Here is a 26,476-nt window from a genome sequence, read left to right as displayed (position 1 = left end):
TGCGCATTACAATAATGTTAATATTATTTAAATAAATAAAACAATTCGTTAATTTATTTTAAATTATTTTTTTTCGAATGTATTACAAACATTTTATAAATTCATGTCGAAAAAGTTTGTATGTATAATAAAATTGTTAAATTTGTTCTGAGCCTATTTTTAAACGCAAAATTTTTACATACGAATCTCATATAAATTCAAATGACATTCATGTACGGAACTGACTATGTCGTTTAAGAATTGCCCCTTCGGGCGAAAGCAGAAAGGACAGTTATCTGATTTGACGAAAATGGATACGTTTTTATCTGGTTTTGGTTATGACGAAAATGTCGATTTTCAAGTGAAAACAGATTGTTCAATTTTGTTTTATTAAACACATAACGTCCACACAGTGAAATTAGCTTTTATATAAACTTTTTTATATATCTATAAAAAAATACTAACATAAGGACCATATTACATGTAACTGTATTTTTAAGAATATGAATGATTTTATTTAATCGTTTAATTATTATTTTTTTATTAAATGATAACATATCATTGATATATTATATATCTCTATATAAAGACTGTTAAAAATGTATTACATTTCTTTTCTTTTTTTTGTTACATGAATATTATCGTTACTCTAAAAAATATTAATGATATCGGTATACGTATAGTCCAGTTAAAAACCGTTTATAAGAAATACTATACGTGTGTAATAATGTGTATATTATATAAATTGTGTTGTATCGAAAGATTTATGAATTAAAATTATATTTCTGTTGTACGATTGTATGAACAACGAATGAACGAACAGTGAACACACAATAATATGAGTATAGTATAGTATATTATAGACTGTTTATTAGGTAACAGTTAAGGAAGTTCATTGCTCTGTTATAATATATATAATATAAGTATATAACAGTATATTCATGTGTATATGTAATATGTTATTGGATGATCTGAATTACATGTCATTAATAATTTATTAGTTCGGTAGATCGGTATTGTATAATTACCAAATTACGTGAATAATTAATAACAGTCGTCTAGTCTTAATACGCAAGACGAATTTATTAAAATTGTTATTATTAACCTAAAGCTACATTGGGGAATTTGTGCTGTTGTGTACATAAAAATTTAAAAAAACAATACCTCCATGAGTCAAATACTTTCGTATTTATAAATTCCACGGTGCCACGAAATGTTACGCACGCGACACGCCATTTCAGCTCTTTTTTTCGGATGTTACTGTTCTCGTTTCTTATCAAATCTTTAACGGACACTTTAAACTGAGTTTTCAACGTAGACTAACGTACATAAGTCTACTCCACACCCTTGATTCGTGTGTAAAACTGTAAAATAAATCGTTCAACTCTCCAATACTCTCGTACTGATTTATTATCTACGCGCGACGTAGAAAATTAACTTTTCGTACAGGTAACATTCGAGGGTTGGTAAATGATGATATTACAGAGTTAATTGACCTATTATCAAACTCGTGGGGTGTTAAATCATAATTTATAGCACAGACATTTATACATACGTGCATGTGTGTTTAAAGTGTTTATATTTTTACACACTGTTTCTCAACTTCTTTTACTCGAGGAACTTTTGCAGGAGTTTGAACGTTTTGTGGAACCCCCATATAATTTTTGGAGCTTTTTCTATATTCAAATCATAATTCAAATCAAAAATATTATTAATTAATATATATATTAACCCTTGGCACCGTCTGACGGAACCCCCCTTAGGTTGGGAAATATTGTTTTAATACATATGAAAACAAAGAGCGTTTGTGGCTGGAGGATGTGTGTGGTAGAGTACCGCAACCAATCAACGTCCACATCACCGACATAACTTTTTTTTTGCGATATGCCTGATATTATGTTCTATTATTATTATTAATTTATTATATTTCAATAACAATATATTGGATGTGATATAATGCACATATATAAATGTTTCACAGGTACGGACAACTTAGCGGCATGGTGGAGCCGATCGCCGGACTTGTGGGCATATTCGCCGTTTCGTTGATCAAGCCTCTGTTACCTTACGCCCTGGCGTTTGCCGCAGGCGCGATGATTTACGTGGTCGTCAACGACATCATACCGGAGTCAAATTCCAGGTATGAAGTGTACACGGACGTCAAACCACGTCACTGCAGCGTCACGCGACAACAACGCCATGATAATAATACGTACTTACTCACCCGCTCGCCCGCCCACCGTTCTCCACCCACTTCTTCGTCCGTCTCATCGCGTATTATACCTGACTGTCCGCTCGCTGCAGACGACACCCCCGCGCGCTTTACTTGCGTCGTTGTTATAACACACAATGTTGATATTATTGTTATTATTATTATTATTATTATTATTAATAATATACTATATTATAATGTAAGAGGCACTTTCGTTATTATTATTTGATGTACCCACACCCACTCCACCGCCCCGGTGTGTTGTGCAGGTATGTGTCGCGTGTGCGATGCATACCTACCTATAATAGGTACAGCACTATTATATTATATTATTATATATAGTATTATTATTATTATATTAAATACGCACGCATAACGTGTGACCCTGACGGTGCCGCCGCAGTCGCGCACGTATATATAATATCAATGGTTTCTCGCTCTCTGGGGGTCATGTAACTGTAAAATCTCTGTATGCAATCTCCTTTGACGCCAGGAATGCAGCAATACAACTACGCTACACAAACACACACACACACACACACACACAATTAGACGATTCCTTTGGTCGTTAGTGAGTGAGCGAGCGATCGCGTGGTGGCGGCGGCGTCGACTATCGCGACCTCTATTGCCTACTATGGCGTTTAACGCGACGTTCGTCATGAATGGACTGCCGCCGCCGCCGCCATGCCGTCATATTATTATTATTATCGATACTTCGTCCGGCTGCCGCGGCCTTGTAACCAAAACGCGGAGGCTGTCATCACCGCCACCGCCCGCATCTTATTTTTAATTGTACAAAATGATGCGACGATATGACGTTTTCGTCACCAAAATCTATACACGATATCCATAACGATAAATTACGATTGCGCGCGATCGGAAACGATTCTCATTTTAATAACAAACGATGTACCCGTTTCATCGATGTATCTATTTGCTTTTATTTTTTATATATAAACGCATTTTTTAATATAAACATTTTCACTCCATCACCCCGCTGTGTACACTCCCTACAATTGCTCACGCACTTTTATGAAATGCTAAACTATAAATACTTATAATATACTAGTCATCAAACATACACATTGCTCACTCTTTAATCCATTTCTTCAAATTTTAAATTTTTGAATATACTTAAAGTTAAGTTAATCTAACCTAAGCCTAGTTTAACTTTTTTCGTGTTTTTTTATACCTACTTAGATTGTTTATATTGAAAGAAGGGAGGTCCTGTACTACTGTGGTAATAGAAATTTTATTTTTCGAAAGAGAACTATTACCCATTCTTTTTAAGCACTTTAATTATGATGGATTTAGTTTTTTAATATTAATTACTCTTTTAGTATATTTAAAAATTCCTAAAATCAAGATTTAAATGAATGCAAATTAAGGGCAAATTAAGGGTTGAACATTATGTTTAGTGAATTACGTTGTATGTAATATATATTATATATAGTATATACTATGTTTTACTATTATATAATTTTAATTACCTGTATGCTGTGTCCATACACAATGGTTAAAAAATGTAAGTATCATTTAACAATGATTTATATTTTTTCACAAAACTGTAATATAACTGTTCGCATATATATTTGGGTCCTAAAAATTTTAGTCCAATTATTCCAACACCCTTTGTACTGCTGCAACTGCTTTGTTTCATTTTATAAGGTACATACTACATACCTATGTATAGACGTATAGTACATTTCAAGTTCAGGAATAAGAACAATATTAAAAAAAATTATTATTTATTTTTGACCGTAAAAACATCTACTACTTGTTTCCCTCAGTAGGGATTCTACAATCGCTTTTAAACAGGCCGTGGAAGCTTCCGTGCACAGAGGATTAATTATTAGCGAGCATATTGTGTTATTATACTCACACTATGTTTTCTTGTTTGAAAATCCGGCACAACAAAAACGATTATTGTCATTTGTTGGACTCACGTTGCCATTTAATCGAATCGCTGTGTTTAATTTTGTTACAGTGGCAACGGGAAGCTGGCCAGTTGGTGTTGTATCGTGGGATTCGCCGTGATGATGTCATTGGACGTGGGACTCGGTTGACTTCATTAGGTATTACCCGTCATTTTTTCCTACACTGACCTATATTATTATTAATTTTTTTTTTTTTTGATTCACCTATCCTATATTTAATGCAATTTATTTATAGACTTTAATTTGGTTTTATATGCTAAGAAATGCATGTTTAAAATATAGTATATTTTTATTTATTTACACACTTTTTTTTTTGTTAACACCATTATTAAGTATAAATATAATACACATATATATTATAAATGTATTATATTTATAATTATGGTATGCTACGGTATTCACTAGTATGTAAAATCATTATATTTGTTGACTATTGAGTGCTTATACAACAGTGTGAGATGATTAACGGTCCAGAGGCATGATAAGACATCAATGTGAAACATGTGACCGCCGCGCGCCGTTAGACGACAAGATGGGCGTTTTGCCTATTTTTGTTAATCTTTCGGCATATTTTACTCTCACTAACAACCGGCCACCTCTACATAGAAATAAATAATAACGATAAAACTCGTATTAGTAGTTTTCTTCAATGTCAATATTTATACGAGGTGTCTTACGAAGATCTGACAAATGAAATAACTTTTGTTCTAATCAATATTTAAAAAAAAAAAATTTTTAATATAATTCACAGACACTTGCGCTACATTTTTAGTATACATTTTCTATTTTTTAATACAGAAAATAAAAAACTTTAAAATTGATTAAAAAAATTTAAAAATATTCAAAATAGCCAGTTTGTAAATCTGATTTTTAAAAAAATTAGATAGTAAAAACATTTTTTTTAAGTCCAGTGGCTGAGTTTTTAAAATTTTTTTAAATATCAATATTCTCGTTAGGTAAATTACGATCTAGTTTATGTTAGAAACATTATAATTTCAAAAAATGTATTTTTTTTTTTAAAATATTTTATATAAATATTTTTAAATAAGTAGATGCATGTCAAAATCTAACTATTTTTTTATTGTTTTACATCAACTAGATTGTAATTTACTCAACGAGAATATTGATACTTAAAAAAATTGTAAAAACTCAGCCACTGGACTTAAAAAAATGTTTTTACTATCTAATTTTTTTAAAAATCAGATTTAGAAACTGGCTATTTTGAATATTTTTAAATTTTTTTTAATCAATTTTAATGTTTTTTATTTTTTGTATTAAAAAATAAAAAATGTATACTAAAAATGTAGCGCAAGTGCCTATGATTTATATTTAAAAAAAATTTTATAAAAATATTAATTAGAACAAAAGTTATTTCATTATTTCATTTGTCAGATCTTCGCGCTTGAGACACCCTGTATTGTTAAATCTAAAATCCACTCACATACCTATTAGTAGAATAGATATTATAGGGCTTCTAGCTCCATTTTTAATATCGTAAAAAAAATTAAATCAGAATTATTCCTCTAATACAGGGTTCGGCAAGTAACTTTTATTGGAGTCTTAAAGATAAAAATAATAAATCAATGAAGTCCAATGAACAAAATTTTTGTTAAATATTTAAATTTGAAAAATAGCAGTATAAAAATAAAAATAATTATCTAGTTATTACAATTAATTTAAATTAAAAATTACAATATTAGATAAATAATAATAATTTTGTGTAATAATAGTAATAATTTACCAAGTAATTTAATATAAAAAATTGCATTTATTTTCCTCAGCCAGTTTTTTTTAAATTTAGCTGTAATTCGTGGAGAACGTTGTTTATGACGCTTATGCGCAATGTGTCCTGAAGGTGTGAGGTTAATTTTGTCCGATATTTGTTTTTCAAAAAAAAAAACCATATGTACTATATACCAGCTAGGGATGGGCAACTCAATGCTACTAAAGGGCTAATTTTTTGAAATTGAAAATCTAGCGTGCAAAGCAAAAATAAAAAAAAAAGGTCAATAAAATTTACAATTGATATTTATAGTTCAATAATAGATAAAGATTCATACTTACGTTTTATAATAAAAAATAGGTCGGTTATATAAATATAATAAAATAAAATACAAAAAAATCCTAACATCTTATATTTTTATAAAGTAATTTGAAATGTAGTACGAGCTACCGGGCCAGTTAAAAATGGTACGCAAGCCGCCAGTTACCTATCCCTGCTATATATACTATTAGAGTAAATAATTTAATCAAATATAATGTATTGACGGGGTCCAAAGTTTTGTCTTCCGCGGTCCGCCAGTTGCCGACCCCTGCTTTAATAGTATAATTAATCTCACTGTAATTTCCATGGAAATTTTAAACAATTGAGCGGTAGTTAAACGCTTACACAACAAAAATGTCACAGTATATTTTTAAAAATTTATATTAGAATACAATTTGTTGAGATAGATAAAAAATAATTTTTATACGGTAAAATTGAGATTTTGAGAGGGACATTCCATCTGTGAAAAGAGCAGAATCCATTGTAAACAGAATAGATGTTTAATTGAAAAACAGAGCATCAGAATCTATTATTATCTGCTTATTATTTATTAACTCATAATCACGTTGTAGAATAATATTTACTTTTTACTAGAGAAATAAGATAATTTGTATAAATAATATGTCAAAATTAATTTATAATATTTGATGAATAATATGTATACAATCAAAATAATAAGAAATATTTTCCTGGGGAGGATACAGGGAAGGATTGTGAACAGAATAAGTAGTTCCGCTTTAATTTTTTTCTTGTCCATAGTCTATACGAGAATAAAGCCAAAATCTAAGAAGCTTCATATCAAGACTACTTATATTGTGTCCAGTGTCTTTGGCAATCGAAATAATTTGAACCAATCAATTTTATGATTTTATTTAGTTTTATTAAAATTAATTCTTGTCCTAGTCTCCGGCAATAATAAATTAATATATTATCCATTTTTAAAATATGTATAACAGTATAATTATAATGTAGTTTAAAATATAATATAATGTATATTATATTTAGGTTTGGTCATTTGGGCTGTATATTGTGTGTATATATTCGTGCCTATCAGCCTATGGTTTAAAACGTAAGTTATTTGATTATCCTAAACACATTATTCGGGGATTCGTATTGTGTTGTCTTTCACTCCCTCGTCAGTCATCAATCACCATAATAGATATAAAATTAAATTATTTTTTAATTTTATTTGTAGATGTAAATTAAATTGTTACTATTCTTCCGGATCATGTTTCACCTCTTTTATTTTTCGTCTCCTTTATGTTTTTTCTTTGTAATAACCAACGACGCAAATATTATGTCGTGTATATGAGAATTACTGCGCATATGCGCATATCCGGAGGGCTATATGAATCAGGAAAATATGCAGAAGGAAAAAAAAATCTGGGATTGGTATTTTCATGGAACGGTTTATCAAAGAAATAATATAGTAAAGGAATTGTATTTGCAAGAATTAATATATTCTTGAAATTATATTTTTCTAAACAGTCTTATCTAAGGAAAATATAAAACAGTGAATTAAAACACGAAACCGTATTTTCAGGAATGGTTAATATTTCTTTTTAATACTATTCCTCGTGAATATTTTTCTATAAATAATTGTCCTGTCCCATCCAGTCCTATGCTTTATTTTCTCGATTAATACTGTTTAAGATTAATACGGACCCACGTGTATAATATACTCAAAAATGTCGTCTCGATTTATACAGTCCTGAGCAATATTTTCCTAATTTATACCTTTCCTGAAAAATACGGTTCCGTGTTTTTAATTTACTGTTGTATATTTTCCTGAGATAAGACTGTTTAGAAAAATATCGTTCCAAGAATATATTAATCCTTGAAAATATCATTCATTTATTAAACCATTCTTTTGAAATATCTTTCTCTACAAGAAATCTAGTCCGGATAATTTATTTTCCTGAAAAAGACGGTTCCATATGAAAATTTCCCTCGTTTATATGCGGCCCCGCATATCCCTGCCACGATATTATATTATGCACTCCGTTTTAATACGTTATCACGGTTAGATTGTTTTAAATTTTTTATTCCATTGTTTCTACATTTAAAAACATCAATAAACTTGTTATAACTCAAAATGTTTCACATATTTATTTATATTTAAACAATTTGTGTTTTTTATTACTTAAAAATTATTTCAATAATGAAAATCATACACATTACTATTTCGCTGCCCCCTAAAAAACTAAAATGTGTACCTTCTGTAATATCTATGTATACTAAATAACAACTTTGACTGAACTTCGCAGCCTATATGTGCGCACTGTTTGATTGTATTAAACATTACCTATTCAAACTTCTATTTGTTCGTACAAATATATTATCAATAAACGTACGTAAACACGATTGATCTTTTATTTAAACGGATTTCAGAATAAAATAAATTTAATATCAATTTAATTTCCGGTGGAATAGAAACATGTGTCTTCAACGACGTTTGTAGTACGTTTGCGGTGCTCATAAGTTATAATAACACAATTCAACAATTAATTTATAATTATAATAACAATATGTACAACGAAACAATTGCAATTTTCTCATGGACTAATGGAATCGGATTATGAATAACCTAATAACCGGGAAAATTCTTAATATAGATATAGTAATTCCGCGACTCCGGTGAACGCGACAAAACCTAAATTTGAGACGAAAAGTAATATCGTTTTCCAAACTGAGTTCTAACGATTTTTTTTTCTTAAATTTATTCAGTCAGTACTAAATAGCATCGTCTCCGTATATCACGCGCTGTATGACTGAGAGGAGGGACTGATGCGGCGGCGGCATAGAAAAGAGGGAAGGCTGGCGCGCGCGTAATTCTGCTAATAATAAGGCACACGGCCGTAGCGTATACACACGCACACATATCGTGTGTATCCGGTTGGGCCGAAGAAAAAGGAATATGGATGGGATGATGTGTGTGTGTGTTATGTAGAACACAGGAAGGCGGCTCGGACCGGGTGAACGACCCCGCGTTTCCGGTGACGACTTTGCCGCCGTAGCTCAAACCATACGTACACATATTATTGTGTTTATATATAATAATAATAATATATATATATACAAAGTGGCGGCGACGGCGGTAACGGCAATAACGGCAGCTGTTGTTTTAATCGTGGAAAAAATACTCGCCCCCCTCCCCCTCAGACAGACACACACATACACATAATATACACAAACCGAAACCATCGCCGTAAGTTTTTTTTTGTTCCCCGGTCACCCCTCCACTATTAAAACTGTTTTTGCTCGCATTCGTTTTTATTATTATTAAGTTAAGCGCCCGCCACGATTGTTTTGTTAATTTATTATTATTTTTGACCCACTGCGCGTTTAAGGCCCACACGCGAATAAAAATTTGCGGGACGCTCATAGTACACCTATATCTATTATATTATTATCATTTACACGTGTATATTATTATTGTATGTATATATTATGTTGTATTATTACGTACGTAAGTGTAAATATATACAGATGACTGGCTTACAGAGAAAGCCGGTCGAAAAGAAAAGGGTTATTATATTTTATTTCGAAAAAAACTCTGATCCGTCTAAACCTTTCTACTCATTCCGAGATGGCAATTGTTCGCTCCAACGTCGCTAACATTTTATGTTTACCCACACAACGACATAACGTTGTCGTGTGTGTGTGTAAATAAAACTATATCATATATACAGTAGAATCCGCTCATTTGGGACACCACATAAATGGGACAACCGCTTAATAGGGACAGATTGTAAGTCCCGAACGAATGTATCGGTTTATTAGTTATTCGGTCAATCGGGACAGTCTGATAATGCGGACAAATAGGTCACCGCCCAATGTGTCCCAATTAATCGGATTCTACTGTATATACATACACAATATATGTAGATTCCAATTCGATTTATTTTCGCTTTAGAGTGTATACTCGTATACTGCACGCGCATACCTAACAACACAATAATAATAGTCATATAATATGTGTGCATGAAATAAAATCGAACAAGATAAGCCTAGCATCTTATCAATGAGGTTTAATATTCGTATATTGTGTTACGTAAGGTGAACATTTTAATTTATTTTTTTTTTCACCCGACGCATTAAATTTAACAATTGAGCCAAAATAAATTAGCATTTAATATAGCCACACACGAATCAGATACTGGTGTGTACAGTTACAGTATTATACAGTATTATTTTTTACACACTTCATTTCTGAAACAACACAGGATTCAAGCGCGCGCGTGTATTACGTACACACGCGTATACATCAAAAATAATTACAAATCTAATCGCATTTATCACATTATAATCGTTTTAAACTTGAGAGCTTTTTAAGAATGTATACGATGCCGAACGCAATACCGGGATATCTGTACCAACTATTATACCAAGGACAAAAGAAGGACGAAATTATCATGTTTTACTATATTTGTAAAATGTATAGGTACTTCATATTTGGTATAAACCAAAGAAAACAAGAATCGTTCACTTGTAACGGAATCGGATTATTTAATTAGTTTTTTTTACGTTATTTTTGAATCTAGTTTTTGAATTATTGACTTGGTCCATTATTTTTATGAAAACAGCATACTCAAAAACACGTTTTTGCTTGGGAATTCAGAACGTTTTCACACATGTTTTTAATTACTTTTTATTAAATAAATATTTTAATAATCTATGATCATTTAATAATCTCAATATAAAAGGTCGTATTATACGTATATGCAAAAAATTGTTCTCCCATGGTTTCTCGTCTATTGATTAAATAGGGATATAATTGTGGTAGATCGGGCGACAAAAAACTTTTTTTAATATAGTAATTTATGTTTCTTTAACATCATTTAATGCGATTAAAACAAGTTTTAGTCGAGAGATTAAATCCGTTGTAGTGGTGGTTTGCAGACATATAGACGACGCCGTGCACATGCGTTTAAAATACTAACAACGTATATTCATATATTTATATATCTTCAATTGTTACAGATTCATATTTTTTTTCAATATTTTCCATCTTTAAGTTATTTACATAACATAATACGTGGACAATATATTTTATACCCGATTGAATTAATAAAAGTATCCATAATGTTGTTATCCAAGTTCAAACATTAAATGTTACAAAATCGTAAAAGAATTACGTGTTTATATGAGTTATTTATACTATCTATGAACTGTAATAGACGACTTCCGGTTTAACTTGCTTTTTTAAAACAATTTGAGAAAGAAATTACTGTAGACTTGTGTCATTTGTGATTTATTTTTTTTCGCCGAAACTGCCGCCTGCTACATAAGTCTGGATATAAATATTTAGAAAATTAGAATACGGTCGCGTGTGAAAATCTTTCGAATTTCCGGTTGTAAATTAAATATATTTTTTTTCATCCTAAATTATTCGTGAAATATATGTTAACTAACGTACTTTATACTTTTAGTTCAATTTATTATTCACTAATTATGGCCCATCATAACTGTTCTGAATAAACATGTTTGATTCATCGGTGTTTCGCCATATTTTTTTATGTATATTTTTTTATCTAATCTATGATGTAATATCTAAATTAATGTTTCCTGACAATTTTAACTCAAATCCAAGAAAATAATTTAATATTTTCACAGGAAAATATTGAAGGCATGTAATATATTTACGTATACATAAACTAGCTAGTTTTATTTAAGTACAAAACTCTAACATAAATAATTTAATAATTTTAATACCCCAATAAATGTTTTGAGGTTGTTTTTGAATTTAAAACACCTGTATGTGAGTCGTATATACTTATAACTTGTAAACTATATTACGAAGTAGATATATGTGGTATTATTGTGCTAAAGAATACAAGTTTATAATGAACATTTTATGTATTTTATGTACATGAGGTTTTATACTACACAATATTATAATTCTTAAAAAGATTAACGCACTTATGTTTTGATAAGATAATGTCAAGAATCTGAATGTTTTGAATTTAAAACTACTTTGAGTATAAAAATGTATCCTACATACCAAGATATCGATGTCCTTAAACCGGATTATTTTTCAAAACCAACCCTTCAATTAATACACTTTAACTTTTGTTATAATGATGTTTCTTACTTGAAATATAATAATCAAAGAATACAATAAATTCATTAAGACAAGGTAAGACCTAAACATTTGTTTTTTTTTTAAACCCAATAAATAAACTACACAAATTATAATGTATTATTGGGTTTCTTGTTATAGATTATAAGTCACCTATGCAATGATTTTACTAGTGATTTACTATACACATTGAAAATAACTATATTTATGTTATAGATATTTAATTATAGACAAAACATAAAATTATTTTCTCTAATGACTTTTAAATTTTGATCCCAAATCTTCATAGACAACGTGTAAAGATAAGGTTTCAAAAATGTCGTGAACATATATTTTATGGTTTCATTATACTATAGCTTATAGTATTAAAATTTTAATACAAATATTAAAGCGGTTTGACGTAAACACATTATAATTAGGTTCAAAAAATAGAAAATATTGAAATGTAGATACTATTTATTATTTAATAGGTACCTATTTTATATTTTATTAAAACAAAATCAATAACTTACTTTAGGTAGGTATACTTACTGTTTATATTCGATTTTAATTAAAAATGTTTTTATTAGATTCTAAAATGTATTAACTTAACCAAGGAATCTCCAAACTAAGACCTTCAACTTTAATCAACATAATGATAATATATTAAGAAAATTATAAATGTTAAAAAATGAAACATCGACAATAAGTACATAATAATTATATAAATGAATTGTATAGTTTCAAGGAAAACTAAAAATGTTTAGACTTGTATAATAATATGAACAGAATTAATAATAACAAACATAATATAACATTTTATTATATGTATATATATATATCATGAAACAAATTAATTTATTTCCTTAGCTCAAAGCCACGAAAAGCTACACGGAAAAAAATAATTACTTTATACTTTTATACTCTAAAAATTGTATATGACCCGTTTGGATTGACTCATTTATAAGTTTGGAAACGTCTGAATTGGATAATTAATTACAAATTGATAACTACTAAATTTGTTTAACTGCTTATACAAAAAAATATTTAAGAGTTTTTCTAACTAAACAATACATTATATTATATTTTTATGAACTATTTAATATGTTCGTTTATACAATATAGTATTTACTATGACAAACTCAGTAAAAAAGTTCTTCTAGTTTATTGATTGTTTAACAGAATTTTATCGTGTTATTTTATAAAAATTTAAAATACATTAGTACAATATGTTTATACAATAAATAAAATATTACTGCTTTTTTTATGTCAACTATAATATATTAATACAACTTAAATTAATTATTACCTAATGTAATATGAATATTTCCATATTAAAGTGGTTTAAATAACATAAACTATTTAATTAGCTATTAGCCAAGAGAGGTGAATGTCGTGGAAACCAAAATAATTATATAGGTATCTTCTATACTTAATTAGCCAATTTCCAGTGGAATTAAAAACATTACCATATAAATAATATACTCATATCTCATTAATAATATGTGAATTAATCTACAACAAGATATCTTAATCGAGCAATCGTTAACATCCTTACAAAATATTATATTAGAAGCATCATCCAGAATGTTGTATACAGTATATCAATTTATAATTTTGTAATGTTTATTGCCTGAAAGTGGACGAGTATAGGATATACTTCGGTAAAACCATGGCATATAGTTATACTCAATATCGTTTAAAATTTAATAATATATAATTCTACATTACTACAATTTACTTACCTATATGAAACACGTTGTTACCTACAGTGAAGTTTTTGTCTTAAACATTTGGATTTATTATAATGCTATTTTACCTATTAGTTATAGATATAAATACAAGTTTTTATACATTTATTTTAAGCTATACTGATTCCTCGATCCTCGTTATAACATCTAATAACATGCTAATGAATATTCATTGAAACGTTTATTTTAACTGTATAAGCGTTAATTATAAATTTACGTATTTAGAGCAAAAAGCTCGTTTCTTAGAATATCGTAGTAATTTGCAAGAAAAAGATTTCAATTAAAAATCTCTCTTTATTACAAATATGTTTGAATCTGAATTGTAATAATTTCACATTGGTACTACGAAACGAAACAATCCAAACAAATTATAAGGTAAATTACCAATATATGTATATTTTTTTATTTTAAGAGCACCAAAGTTTTTATAGTTAGTGTACAATTTGCGTACCTAGGAAGTTAGCCATTACATAAAAAAATAATAGTTTATTATTATAAATTGTGGGCTATAATACCTCTTCATAATTTAAGTGTCAGTATGTCACTCATATCAATAATTTTGATTGCATATAATATGTAAATCACGTACATACAACTAAATACTTTAAAAAAATGTATATATATATATATATATAGCGTAACTATCTATAGGAAATATTCAATTTTCAATAATATTGCACGATTTCATAAAATATTCACTTAATTTTGATATGTTTACACATAAGCGGAGTGGAGTAGCACAGAGGTTCTTCACTCATCTAAACTTTGTAAACACCTATAACTCAAAAATAGCTTGTCGAAGTTGGATTTATACATATGAAAATACTTCGAATATTTTTCTGCTACAGAATATGAAATTGAAAAAATTGTAATCGTTAAGACAAATAAAAACTTAAAATAATATATTTTCAAAAATATTATATTAGTTTTTAATATAATGAATTACCTATTCGTGATAAAAATTCACCCTAAATTTATATGTTTACGCCTATCGTCAGAATTTGAATCAGTCGTTTGAGAAATCCAATTTATCAAAAAGAAATTAAATTAACATGTTCCACTAATAAAATTTTCTTTTGATTATTATTATTTGCACCGCTAATAAAAACAACTTTTAATGTTAAATAACTAATAAGTCAGGGTTCTCTTAAAATATATAGATTTTCATATTATATATAAAATATCCAATAAATAAAACATGATTCCATTTTTTTTGAGCAAAACGGTTTCTCGTATAAGTGATTCAATTATACAATTGTATAATAATTAATAATAAATATGTAGACTTCAAAAGTTCAAATCACAGATAGCATAGGCCCTCACTCCTCTTCAGATGTCAATTTAAAGGATGCTAAAATAGTCGATGTCCCACAGACCCGCGAGGAAATTAAAAATTTAAAAATGTTATTGAATTATTAATAAAGACTACATAATACATAACCATAACAATAAGTTTACAATTATGCATCATATATCTAATATTATTTATTCAATATGATAATGTAAACGTGTTATATTATGAAAACGAATAAACAAATATTAATTCAAATTAAATTCAAATTAGTATAATTTTTATTTTGTGTTGGTATCAGACAAATAAGTACTCAGTAGGTATTTTTATTTTTTATTATTATTAAAAGTCTGTTCACAGCATCCGTGGCCATTGTATGTAATATTACATTGATATTTAAATATAAAGATTATATACAGTTAATAATAATAACAAATTTAGAATTTTCTAAGCTTCTAGTATACACAGTATACTGTATAATTTATTTAAAAAATATAAATATTAAATAACGTAATATTAAATAATAGTAGTAATAAGTTATTGATTCATTGTGTTTCGTCGATTTGTGGATTCACATTACATTTGGTATACAAAGCGAGTTTCCAACAGAAATATGATGAATTTGGAAATGTTGTTAGGTTCTAGATTTAATGTTTTAATTAGGATATCGGAGATTAGGGATTTACCCTCCTAGTTGTATATTCTTCAATCGGTTAAAATGCGTTTTACTGCAAGAACGATCCCACAACATATGAAAATAAGAGTGTCTTTTCTTTATTGGATTTAAGTGAGTGATGCGTGTATAACGTATTCTGAGTCAGTTGATAAAGGTAACACTTTTTAGGGGCGTTGGCGAAAAAAATTATATTATAGTATATTGTAGTGGTTCGTTAGGTTTGGTTGACAGTTTATTATATTCCTTCTCCCACTGATGAAGTGTATTCATTTGGATTACTTTCTTTATATACCACTTAGAGGAGAAGAGAGGAATGATGTAAGCAATATATTGTTATTATTATATTCAATGCATTAGTGATTAATTATGTAGTATACATAATTTTCAATTATATTTTGTAATTGTCGTCATCGACTGTAGCCCATAAGAAACAACGTCAAAAAAATATGTGACACAAATGAACTTTTTTAACCGTACACTGCAGGTAAGGTTTCTATATTATGTTAGGAAGCATCGAATTATCGGTTCCCCGTCGCAATGTCGAAAAAGCCGACCGGTAAAGCCAAGAATATTAAACACGTGTGCGTCGTTCTCGCTCACTAATCTGTATGCAGAGAATAATAATCGTGATGATTGAGTAGTGAGTAGCACACGTATTTGAATCCGCGGCGTCTTTCCTATTGTCTGCACGTCGTCGCAGTATAATATATAGATATACCTATGAATTATGATAGCTATAGTGATGCATGTTACATATTCTAAAAATATGCGATGTTCTCATTCAACGTAAGTAAATAATGTAAGTATATATTATATTAAAATATAATATGCACATGCGTTGCATATTAGAATTCACCATTTTTTCAATAAAAATACACAACAGTTTATACGTATTACGCATTTATTATTTATTTATATTACGCTTATATTATTACATTAAGTAGTATAGGGTGATTATTTTAAAGTTATAAATAATTGTTTAAATGTATTTTTTTAAGTATATACGTTTTTGGTTGAAATAATTTCTTTACATAATTTGATTTAGGTCCAAAACAATGTTTATAAAAAAAAAAATGTTCTTAGCAATTTTAATATAATTGAATTTTAAATGATTAACTCACGATTAAATTAATAAGGACTTATTAGTAAAGTATAGTTAAGTCATGAACAGAGTAAGAAAGAACCCCGCAACATTTTAGTACACTCATCACAGTGGCGGTTAAACATGCTGTTCAAGGGGGGAGGGGGCGAAAATAAAACCAACCCTCCTCCGCCCCATATCATTATTATATATATAGTATATACATATAATATAAAATATACATAGATATAATAATGTTTATATATTAATAATAGATAGATAGGTAGGTTTTGTTGGGTCAGCGATGTACTAAATTTAAAAAAATCAAATCCCAAGGGGGGCGATCCACTTATTGCCTTCCCTTATAACCGCCACTGACTCATCATCTGTAATTTATCTATAGAAAATACTCTACTTGTCTAAGCATTTTATTTTTTTTTTTATTATTACAAATATAATGTTTACATATATATATATATAATATTTCTGAAAATTCGCGTATCTACTGAATACACAGTCACAGCCACACAGGTATAGTTGGTATAGATTATACAGTATATAATCTATAGCATGTTCTCGCTTTACGAACGTACTAAACCTTAGTGATTTACTTATTATACGAGTATATACTACTAAACGGATAAAAAAAATCGCTCGTATTAAACACCTCAAATATACATTTGATGTAAAGGAATGCTGAAAGTATGCCTAAATACACGCGCGTAGGACGCGTACGGTGTGTATAATAATATATAATAATACATGCACTGTAATAATTTCATTAAACCCAAAAAACCAATTGACTGTTAAAAATCAGCGTTGTTCTTTTTAGTCTCAGCTCAAGCATTCAAGTGTATATATGTTACATTTTAGGCACTTTTATATTATGTGTTCTGTTTTATGGCTTCTCTCCACGGAAGCGTAAACGCCATACCTTTAATAATATATATAATATTATATTCGAACGATTATAATAATAGATAGAATCTATATGTATTATATATTGTTCTGGCGTTAGACTATAATATATTTAGGCATGTATATTATATATATATACGTGATATTTTGTATATCATCATATATTATTATAATTTATTTAAATATTTTGAAATTTATTTGATAAGTTGACTTAAATTCAGAAAAAAAAATGTTAAGTTCTTACACCACAGTGATATTAATATGTTCCCTCACGTAGATAATTAAAGCACTTATTCTCGATTTTAAGCATATAATTTTTAATTTATGATACATGCTTATAAATTAATTTTACATCTATTGATTCCAGTTTATGTTAGTGTGTCAAATTTATTAATATTAAACATACAATTTTTGAACAATTTAATTAACATAATATTTTCTTGGATTTTTAATTTAAACTTTAAAATGTAAAACAGCTGGTTATGACTGTGTATATTGCATTTGTGCATTGTGCGAATAATACGTATTACAGAAACCAATAAACTATAGTACACCCAATATTCCAATTGGTGTAATTATAAAATTATAAACTAAACATATGAAACTTTATTTCGACAAACTATATTTGCATATTTTAAGTTTTATAAATTATTTTTGGTTAAGCACTTAAACGTACGTGAAATCAAAGACATAAAATATGAAAAAAAGTGGACAGTTGTGAGTGTAGGTAAAGTTGTACTTGCGCAGTTACCCTAAGTATAGGTTTAATAATAAATAAATAAAATTGGTAGAAAAGTTATGTATAATATTCATAATCATTATTTTAATTTAAACATTACAATAATTATCGTAATAATAACCGTTTACTCAATATTTATTGATATTGTATTATATATTTTTTTTTTTATACATCGTTTTCTAATATCTTTTTCCAATATAATTTTAGTTAGACTGTAGTAGATTTTCCAACAAACGCTTAAATACGACCTCTCTAAAATACAATCAGTGCTCAAATTATAATTTAAAGGAGTGCTCTATAAAACTTCTGTATAATCCCTAAAAGTGTTAGGTCGAAAATAACGCATAATTTCAACACACAGCATCATGCGTTTTATATATATTATTATTTATCTATCTATATATATATTTCCACTGTAGACTATTACAATAATGCGTATGCGTACACGATTTATTATTTATTTTTACGTAGAACGAACGCTGCACGTTATTGTATTCTGTAGAAAAGGAGTATAGAATTCCATTGAGTGCCAAATACCGATGTTGAGGTGTATTTTAATATTACGAAACTTACGCGGTGGTAAACTAAAATCAAAAAGTGAAATGTTTAAATTGAATTACAGTCTACCGAACATAATAATTATGAATTACCTAAATGAATTCGATACGCTTTCTCCAAAAATTTTAGTTATATATATACGTTTTTATTAAATTTTTAAATCTCACGTTCAATCGGATAGTCAAATCGTCATTGTGCATGTGCTAGATAGAGTAACATGTAATGAGAACTAATATAAGTGAGTATTACAAGTATCTATATAGTAACAGGTTACCTATATGTGATATTGTAAAAAAATATGATTGTTATTTTATAAGTAAATAAAATTGGACAACCGCACAACTCATATTACTCATACTTAATAGTAAGATAGCTTGTATATTTTTTTCCGGAGAGAGGGATCAAAAGGGGTCAAATATTGGGAATACCAGAACTTTTCTAAATAATTGAGAAAAACTAACAAAAAACAGCAGAAAATAGGAATATTAACAGTATTGAGTCATATGTATTTATTTTTATTTATTGTAATTCAAAAAGAAATAATTGTAGAAACTTATCGTGAGTAAAAAGTCGCTCGTGTGACAAGACGCGACCGATCGAGAAAGATATAAAAACGTTAACCCTCGGATGTGTGGACGAGAAAAGAAAAATACACTAGGCGTGAACTCGCAAGTCGCGATGGAATGCACCTGGCTGCGGCGGCGGCTCGCCGGTCTGCCCTATACCAGTAACAGCGTTGCGTATATTATATATACAGAGGTGTTCCGATTCTCCTTGTATTTATCAAACACTTAATAATAATATGTATTCTGGGGGCACGCGCTGCCGAACCCCGGTGGTTTCTTTCGTGCGCTCTTTTTTCTCCGCTCGTCATCGCGGCGGGGAAAAAATAACCCGAAAAAGACGACAGCTGCGCGCGGATGTACAAGGAGGGCGCCGCCCGGCAAACGCTGCAGTATATATATTTATACCTTATATATATTACCAGAAAACGCGGGCATACACGAGCCACGTGTATACGTATATATGTATATAAATACGAATAATTATATTATTTCTCTCTTGCGCGTACCTATGTATGAGTAAATACATCTATGTGTGTAAGCCGCCACTGCCGGTAGATGTGTGTAGGTATAATGTATATAAAAGTGTTGGCGACGGGCGCGCGTGCAGAGTTCATGTATAAGAAAAGAATAAAAAAAAAGGTCCGGAGGACAGCTGCCCGCCCGTTTGTCTTATTATATATATTGTGAGACGCGGCAGCAAGCGCGCTCGGCAGCTGCTTCTCACACACACACACATAATATTATTAAATACAGTCGATGTGTATATAGGTAGGTACCTAAGTTTATTATTATTGTTAAACGCGTATTATTTTTTTCTTTTCATTCTCTCTTACCCCCCTTCTCCGCCGCCAGACACACACGCACACACCCCAAGATCCCGAGCAGGGTCTTTTCCCGGCGTTTTCTTCTGCACGGCCGTCGTGACACTGCTGCATCGCAACACAGCAGTCGGAGGCGCACATCACATTATTATCGTCATCTCACAAGGTGCAACTTATAATATTACCACCTTGACACTGCTGCAGCCCCGCCACTTGCAGGTCACGCGTACACACATATACACACGTGCATGCATATATATATATACCATCTGCCGCCGCGCGGAAACAGCGGTTCTCGGCGCGCACGAGGTTTGGCGCGTGTGTCGTGTCCGCTGCCGTTGCAGCCACATAATAATATTATGCGTTTTCATATTGTATGCGCGTAACGTAATATTCTCTTTTGATGTGCATAATAATATATACAAATAATTTAATAAACGACGTGTGTGCGTTTTACGTGTAGGTTATTATATTATGCGAGTCGCCGCCGAAGTATATACCTACAGTTTCGAGATGTAAACGACGTGCGTCAGGTGTTCGGGACAATTTGAATCGATGCGCTCCGCCGCTCGAACCCGCCAAATTTGTAGAATAATTATTGTTGAACGGTTTTTCGCGCGTCCAGCTATTTAGAATGTCCTGCGACGTTATTTTGGTTTACAGCGCGAGGAGGCGGATTTCGTTTACATCATAATACATGACTTGGCTATATATTATTGTGTCTACAACGCCTATACAATAATATATAATGTACATCACAACCTTTGTCGTATGTTGTGGCGACGGTGCAAGCGATTATCAAGTCGATGTTTTCACTACGCTATATATAGAAATTAGAAACCGAATCTAGGACGTTTTTCTCCGGAAAATATTTAAGTAGGATATATGGCCCCAGAAATTTGTAAGCCATATATTAAATTATTTATGTTATAATAAAAATTGAGTTGATTCCAAAACTTTATAATGTGTATTATTAAAATAAAAATTAATACAAAATTATGTTTAAAAATCCCAGATAAAACGTCCTTTAATCAACATACGCCGGATACCCCAAACGTCTAGTGATGGGGCTATATAATACTTCACGGGTACCAAATGTCCTACCTTCTTTTGATATTTCCAGGGATGAAATGTTCGGAAATTCAATTTTTTGACGTGGATGATCCGTTTATCGTAAAAAACATACGTGCGTCTATAATAAGCCCGGTTAAAAAGTTGTAGTTGTTCTGTAACGACAACGTTTTAATGTGTTTTATTTTTATCATACGGAATATGGTGGAATCTAAGTTTACCGATTACATTCGTATTAACACGTAGACGGATCACAATGTATAAAACGAATGAGAGAGATTTGTAATTAAATGTAAAATACAATTTCTAAAATATTTAAATTATACTAAATATATTATTCTGCAGTATAGTTTATAAAATAATATTTACATATTATGTCATTCTATCGTGATATATTCTCAAAAGATACAAAGGTCTACGTATATCATTTTAGGTTTCATTTTAAAATAATTAAATTTTAGAAATTTCCTTTGAAAAATCACTAAAAATCAAATTTCTGAAATTGAACATCACTAATCAGAATTTACTAAGATCTGCGACTGTTTGAATTTCCTATGCAGGTTAATAGTACTTGCAGCGTTTTGTTCATTTTTTTATTCATCTATAATAATTTTAAAAAATGTATTTATATATATATATATATAGTGGTGTTTATTAATGATTTACTATCTACGAGTATACATTACCTACAATACTTACTAACTTACAGTGGCGGATCCAGGATTTAATTTTGGAAGGACCCAAAACGCAAATCTTAAATTTTTCAGTAATTAACAAATACATACAAAGATGTGTATTTAACTTATGCCAATGGGGAGCGGCCGAGGCGCTTCGTGCCTCCCTTAAATCCGCCATTGATAACTTACTTTACTAACTACTAAATTTGATGAAAGAATTATAATGCAGGCGATGAATGACTTGATCGAAGACTCGCATTCGAATCAAATTTTACAATGAAATAATAGATTATAGATATAGTTATATCATTTCGTCAGGGATTCTGATCTGACCATGTGTAGCTTTATAGAGAGGTATACAAATGTAGGAAAGACCAATATTATACTATTGATTTTTGGATAAAGAACGGCTAATTTATTTTAATATTATTATTATCGTAAAGCATATGCAGCGTGTTCCCGATCGCTTGTACAAAACGTGTGCCAAATGTGTTTTTATAATGTTGTTATATCTTATTATAATATATTTAATATAATATTTCGACGACCTGAATGACGGCGGCGGTACAAATGTACAATGTGTGCGGCCTTTTGGCCCCCCGCGGGAGTTATTCGAACATGACGTCATTTCCGTTGTCGTGATAACGGCCGCACTGACATACCCATGATTTTTATAGTTCCGGCCGTTCCGGGAAACACTATTATATAATATTAATGATACATATAATATTGTGTATATCATAGACGTATATGCACTATAATAATAATAATATTGAACTGCCACGAACCGACGGAGCGCGCATGCAGCACAACCTTGAAGAATCTGCAGATAACGCGGAAAATAAAAACAAGTCGTGTCATGGCTTATGTTTCTGTGGCGGCATATTATTATTATTACAATATTTATTTATAACATAATATATAATATTATATTATCACGTGCCACATTGATGATGTGCTCTGCCATTTCGGGGAAGGTCGCTAGCAATTTTTTCTCTTGTTGCACAAAATGTTTTCTCGACATTTGTACAAAATTCACATTGTGGCACATGTTACAGTTTTCTATGTAGGTTTAAATTCCAACCCTGTACCTAACCATGCACATAAATGCCCAATCGACGTCAAAATTGAAGAATTTTGATTTCCGTTTCCTCAAATTTCCTTGTTCGAATAAAATAGATATTTTCATAATATTTTGAGTAAAAATATTTTGAGTAAACATAGACTTCTCAGAAATCAGAAATTTCAAAATTGCATCAAATTAAGACATAGGGCTAGGACTGCTAGGAGTTTACAAAAAGTCACTTTAAAATATGAAAACTATTTGTATTCAAATATCTTAACTACTTGTGTTATTTTAATATTATTGCCAGTTTATTTAAACAAAAATATTTGATATAATTTTTTTAGTATTAAGTACTGTTTTTGATTAGGAATATAGTGCTAAAATCACAAAGTAGTAAAAACGAGTTCAGTTTCTGAACTAGCTAGTTAATAATGGCCATATAATAATAACTATAATGTAAAAAAAATGATTTGAAGGGGAAATTCCCATTTAAACTTTTAAAATCTCCCTGCTTAAAAGTGCTGTGAATATACAAATACATACTACTTAAGCTTTTATCTATGATTGTATTACATAAGGGTGTCGGAATCTTAACTCATATTTGTATTATTGGCTAAATCCAACAATTCAGACTCAAAAAGGGATACTTCTCCCATTCAAATGTCTATATACCGAACCAAACTGCAGACTTTACTAAAGAACTTAATTGGTATATTTTAGTTACACGATATTGTTGATTTTCTAAGACTTGTAACTTCTAAAATTAAAATAGTTTTTTTATATTTATATAAAAAAAAAACTTTTATAATATTATTATAAATTATCTAAATTCTATTATAATTATTTTTTTGTGTAAGCAAATTTACGTTTTCTTTAAAAATTTAAAATTGTAAAATAATGTACATTGGTAAAACTTTTTCGTATTCAAAATGTCTAAAATTCTTTAAAAATGAAAAATATGAACATGAGTCTAAAAATGATTGTTATGCTTATTTATCCATTATTATTATGCGCGCCCTATATTAATTTTTATCAAATTAAAATATGACCGATATAACTTTGTATTAATTGCTAAATAAAGTGTGATAATTGATTACAAAATTGCAATTCATAATTCTGTGCAATGATTATGGCTAAATTTATTAAAATGATTTTATTCAACATTTCCATACTTGAAATTATTTATATTGAACTATTCAAAAAATAGAAAAAAAAAATTGATATTGAGCTACAGATAAATTGGCGGAAACGGATAATTTCCCTTATATAAACACCTCAAACGACCTGTCCCCAGCCAATGACAGATCACTCACTAATCATTGGTGTGATGGAATTTTCATTTTTTTTTTTAAACCGTCTTTTCTGTCTTTTCTAGAGAACGTAGTGGCACATTCTTATATATTATATCAAAAGGCTTATTGGATTTTAACATTAAAAAATAAAATTATATCATTTTTACTAATAAAAAAATCCAGAATCTAACAATATATGTTGTGTTTTCTACTTAACATTTATATACGTAGTTATATTTATTATACACAATATACATGGTTATTATAATCTCTAATCGACTGCGCGGTGGTGTTGTGCGTACATTATAATTTAAATTATAATATAATATGCAGTGTATTCAATTTATTTATTTATTTTAGAATTATAAGTTATTGATGAAAGAATTTTGTTTTAAGTAGTAACATTTTCTGGTTTCAAAATAGAGCTCGTTAACATTTTCTCCACAGAGTCTATATGGTTGCAATTTAGTAGAACCAGACGTATTGTAGGACCGCCATACTCATACAGTATGATGGTGGGCTTATATTGCGAGTGGGTCCATAAAATATGTTGGTGTTATAACTAAAAATAAACCAAGCATTATAGTGAGAAAATAAAATAATCTACTTTGGTTGTCCTTGGAAACCTATATATATTACGTGTTATGTACTTATGTATATAATAATGCGTAGAATTTACTAAAACATTTTTAAATAATAATAATATTTACTAATAGTATTCAGTGTTTTATGAATATGTATTTATTTTCAATTAATAAACATAGATTTATCTTAATATAATACATGGTTGATTCGATGGTTTATACAAGTTATACGACTATTTAAATTTTATACAGCCCTTTTCCATTCCATTTTGACCATTTATTTTCATAAAATAGTAAGCAAATTCTTCGCAAAATACTAGTATCTATAAAAGTTAATTAAATGTCAAATTTGATGGTTGTCTAATTTTAATATACTTAAATTTGAATAAATTACTCGTGAGAATATTTAAGGTGTAAAATACATTGTGGAATATACATAATTTGTTGTTAATTAAATTAATATTATACATTTGAATAAACATTGATTGTTTAGTGACGAACTGACGACTATGCGTATTATATTATCACAATTACAATTTAACAATCATTTTAAATCCTTTAAACATGATTTTCATTTAATTTAATTTTTAAATTAGTAAGGTACATGATATTTTAATTTAATTATTTTATAATTCTATTAGTTCTATTAATTCTATGTATTAATATTTATTATCATTTATTTGATTCTCAACAAAAATATAGTTATTGACTATTTAATAATTTATGTTTTTTTATTTTTTTAGAAGACATTTTTTTGGAATAGCAATGAAACTCAAAAACATTTGTGCTACAACACTCTTATCGTGGATGATAATCAGGGCCCATAATTGGTCAATATTCCGAGAAGTATTTGAGAAATATTCCAAAAAAAATCATACAAAAACTGTGAAAACCCGTAAGCAATCATCAATTTTTATCATGTTTATCGTTATATTATTAATAATTAAAAGAGTAGTATAATAAGCTGTATATATACACTATAAGTATAGTTTTTTTAACAAATAAACTATTATATTATATCAAGTAAATGGAATAAATTTATTTAATATTTTAAACAGTAATGGCCAACAGTTTAATAAGAATTATTTTGGTATAATATAAATGTATCTATACAAATAATATTTAATACTACAACTAAAAAAGCGGTAAAAT

General features: G+C 29.2%; 1 protein-coding gene and 1 long non-coding RNA gene across 3 annotated transcripts in view; one reads left to right on the top strand and one right to left on the bottom strand.

The window, feature by feature from the left end:
• LOC113556066 (zinc transporter ZIP11) overlaps positions 1 to 26,295 on the top strand; it is a 60,859-nt gene extending 34,564 nt beyond the window's left edge. Inside the window, exons 6-8 of one of the 2 annotated variants that reach the window (XM_026960803.1) lie at positions 1,961 to 2,119; positions 4,179 to 4,266; positions 26,068 to 26,295. In XM_026960803.1, the coding sequence (XP_026816604.1) occupies positions 1,961 to 2,119; positions 4,179 to 4,257 (238 nt within the window). In that variant the 3' untranslated portion in view covers positions 4,258 to 4,266; positions 26,068 to 26,295. Of the gene's footprint in view, positions 1 to 1,960; positions 2,120 to 4,178; positions 4,387 to 26,067 lie in introns of those variants that run through there. The other variant, XM_026960795.1, reaches the window with a different exon arrangement.
• Positions 1 to 26,476, bottom strand: part of LOC113556084 — a 99,497-nt gene that overhangs the window by 9,794 nt on the left and 63,227 nt on the right. The window lies entirely within an intron of this gene.

Source organism: Rhopalosiphum maidis, chromosome 1, assembly GCF_003676215.2.
Source record: "Rhopalosiphum maidis isolate BTI-1 chromosome 1, ASM367621v3, whole genome shotgun sequence".
Lineage (NCBI taxonomy): Eukaryota > Metazoa > Arthropoda > Insecta > Hemiptera > Aphididae > Rhopalosiphum > Rhopalosiphum maidis.
The sequence above is the reverse complement of the archived record's forward strand: the minus strand, read 5'-3'. Positions and strand labels throughout refer to the sequence as shown.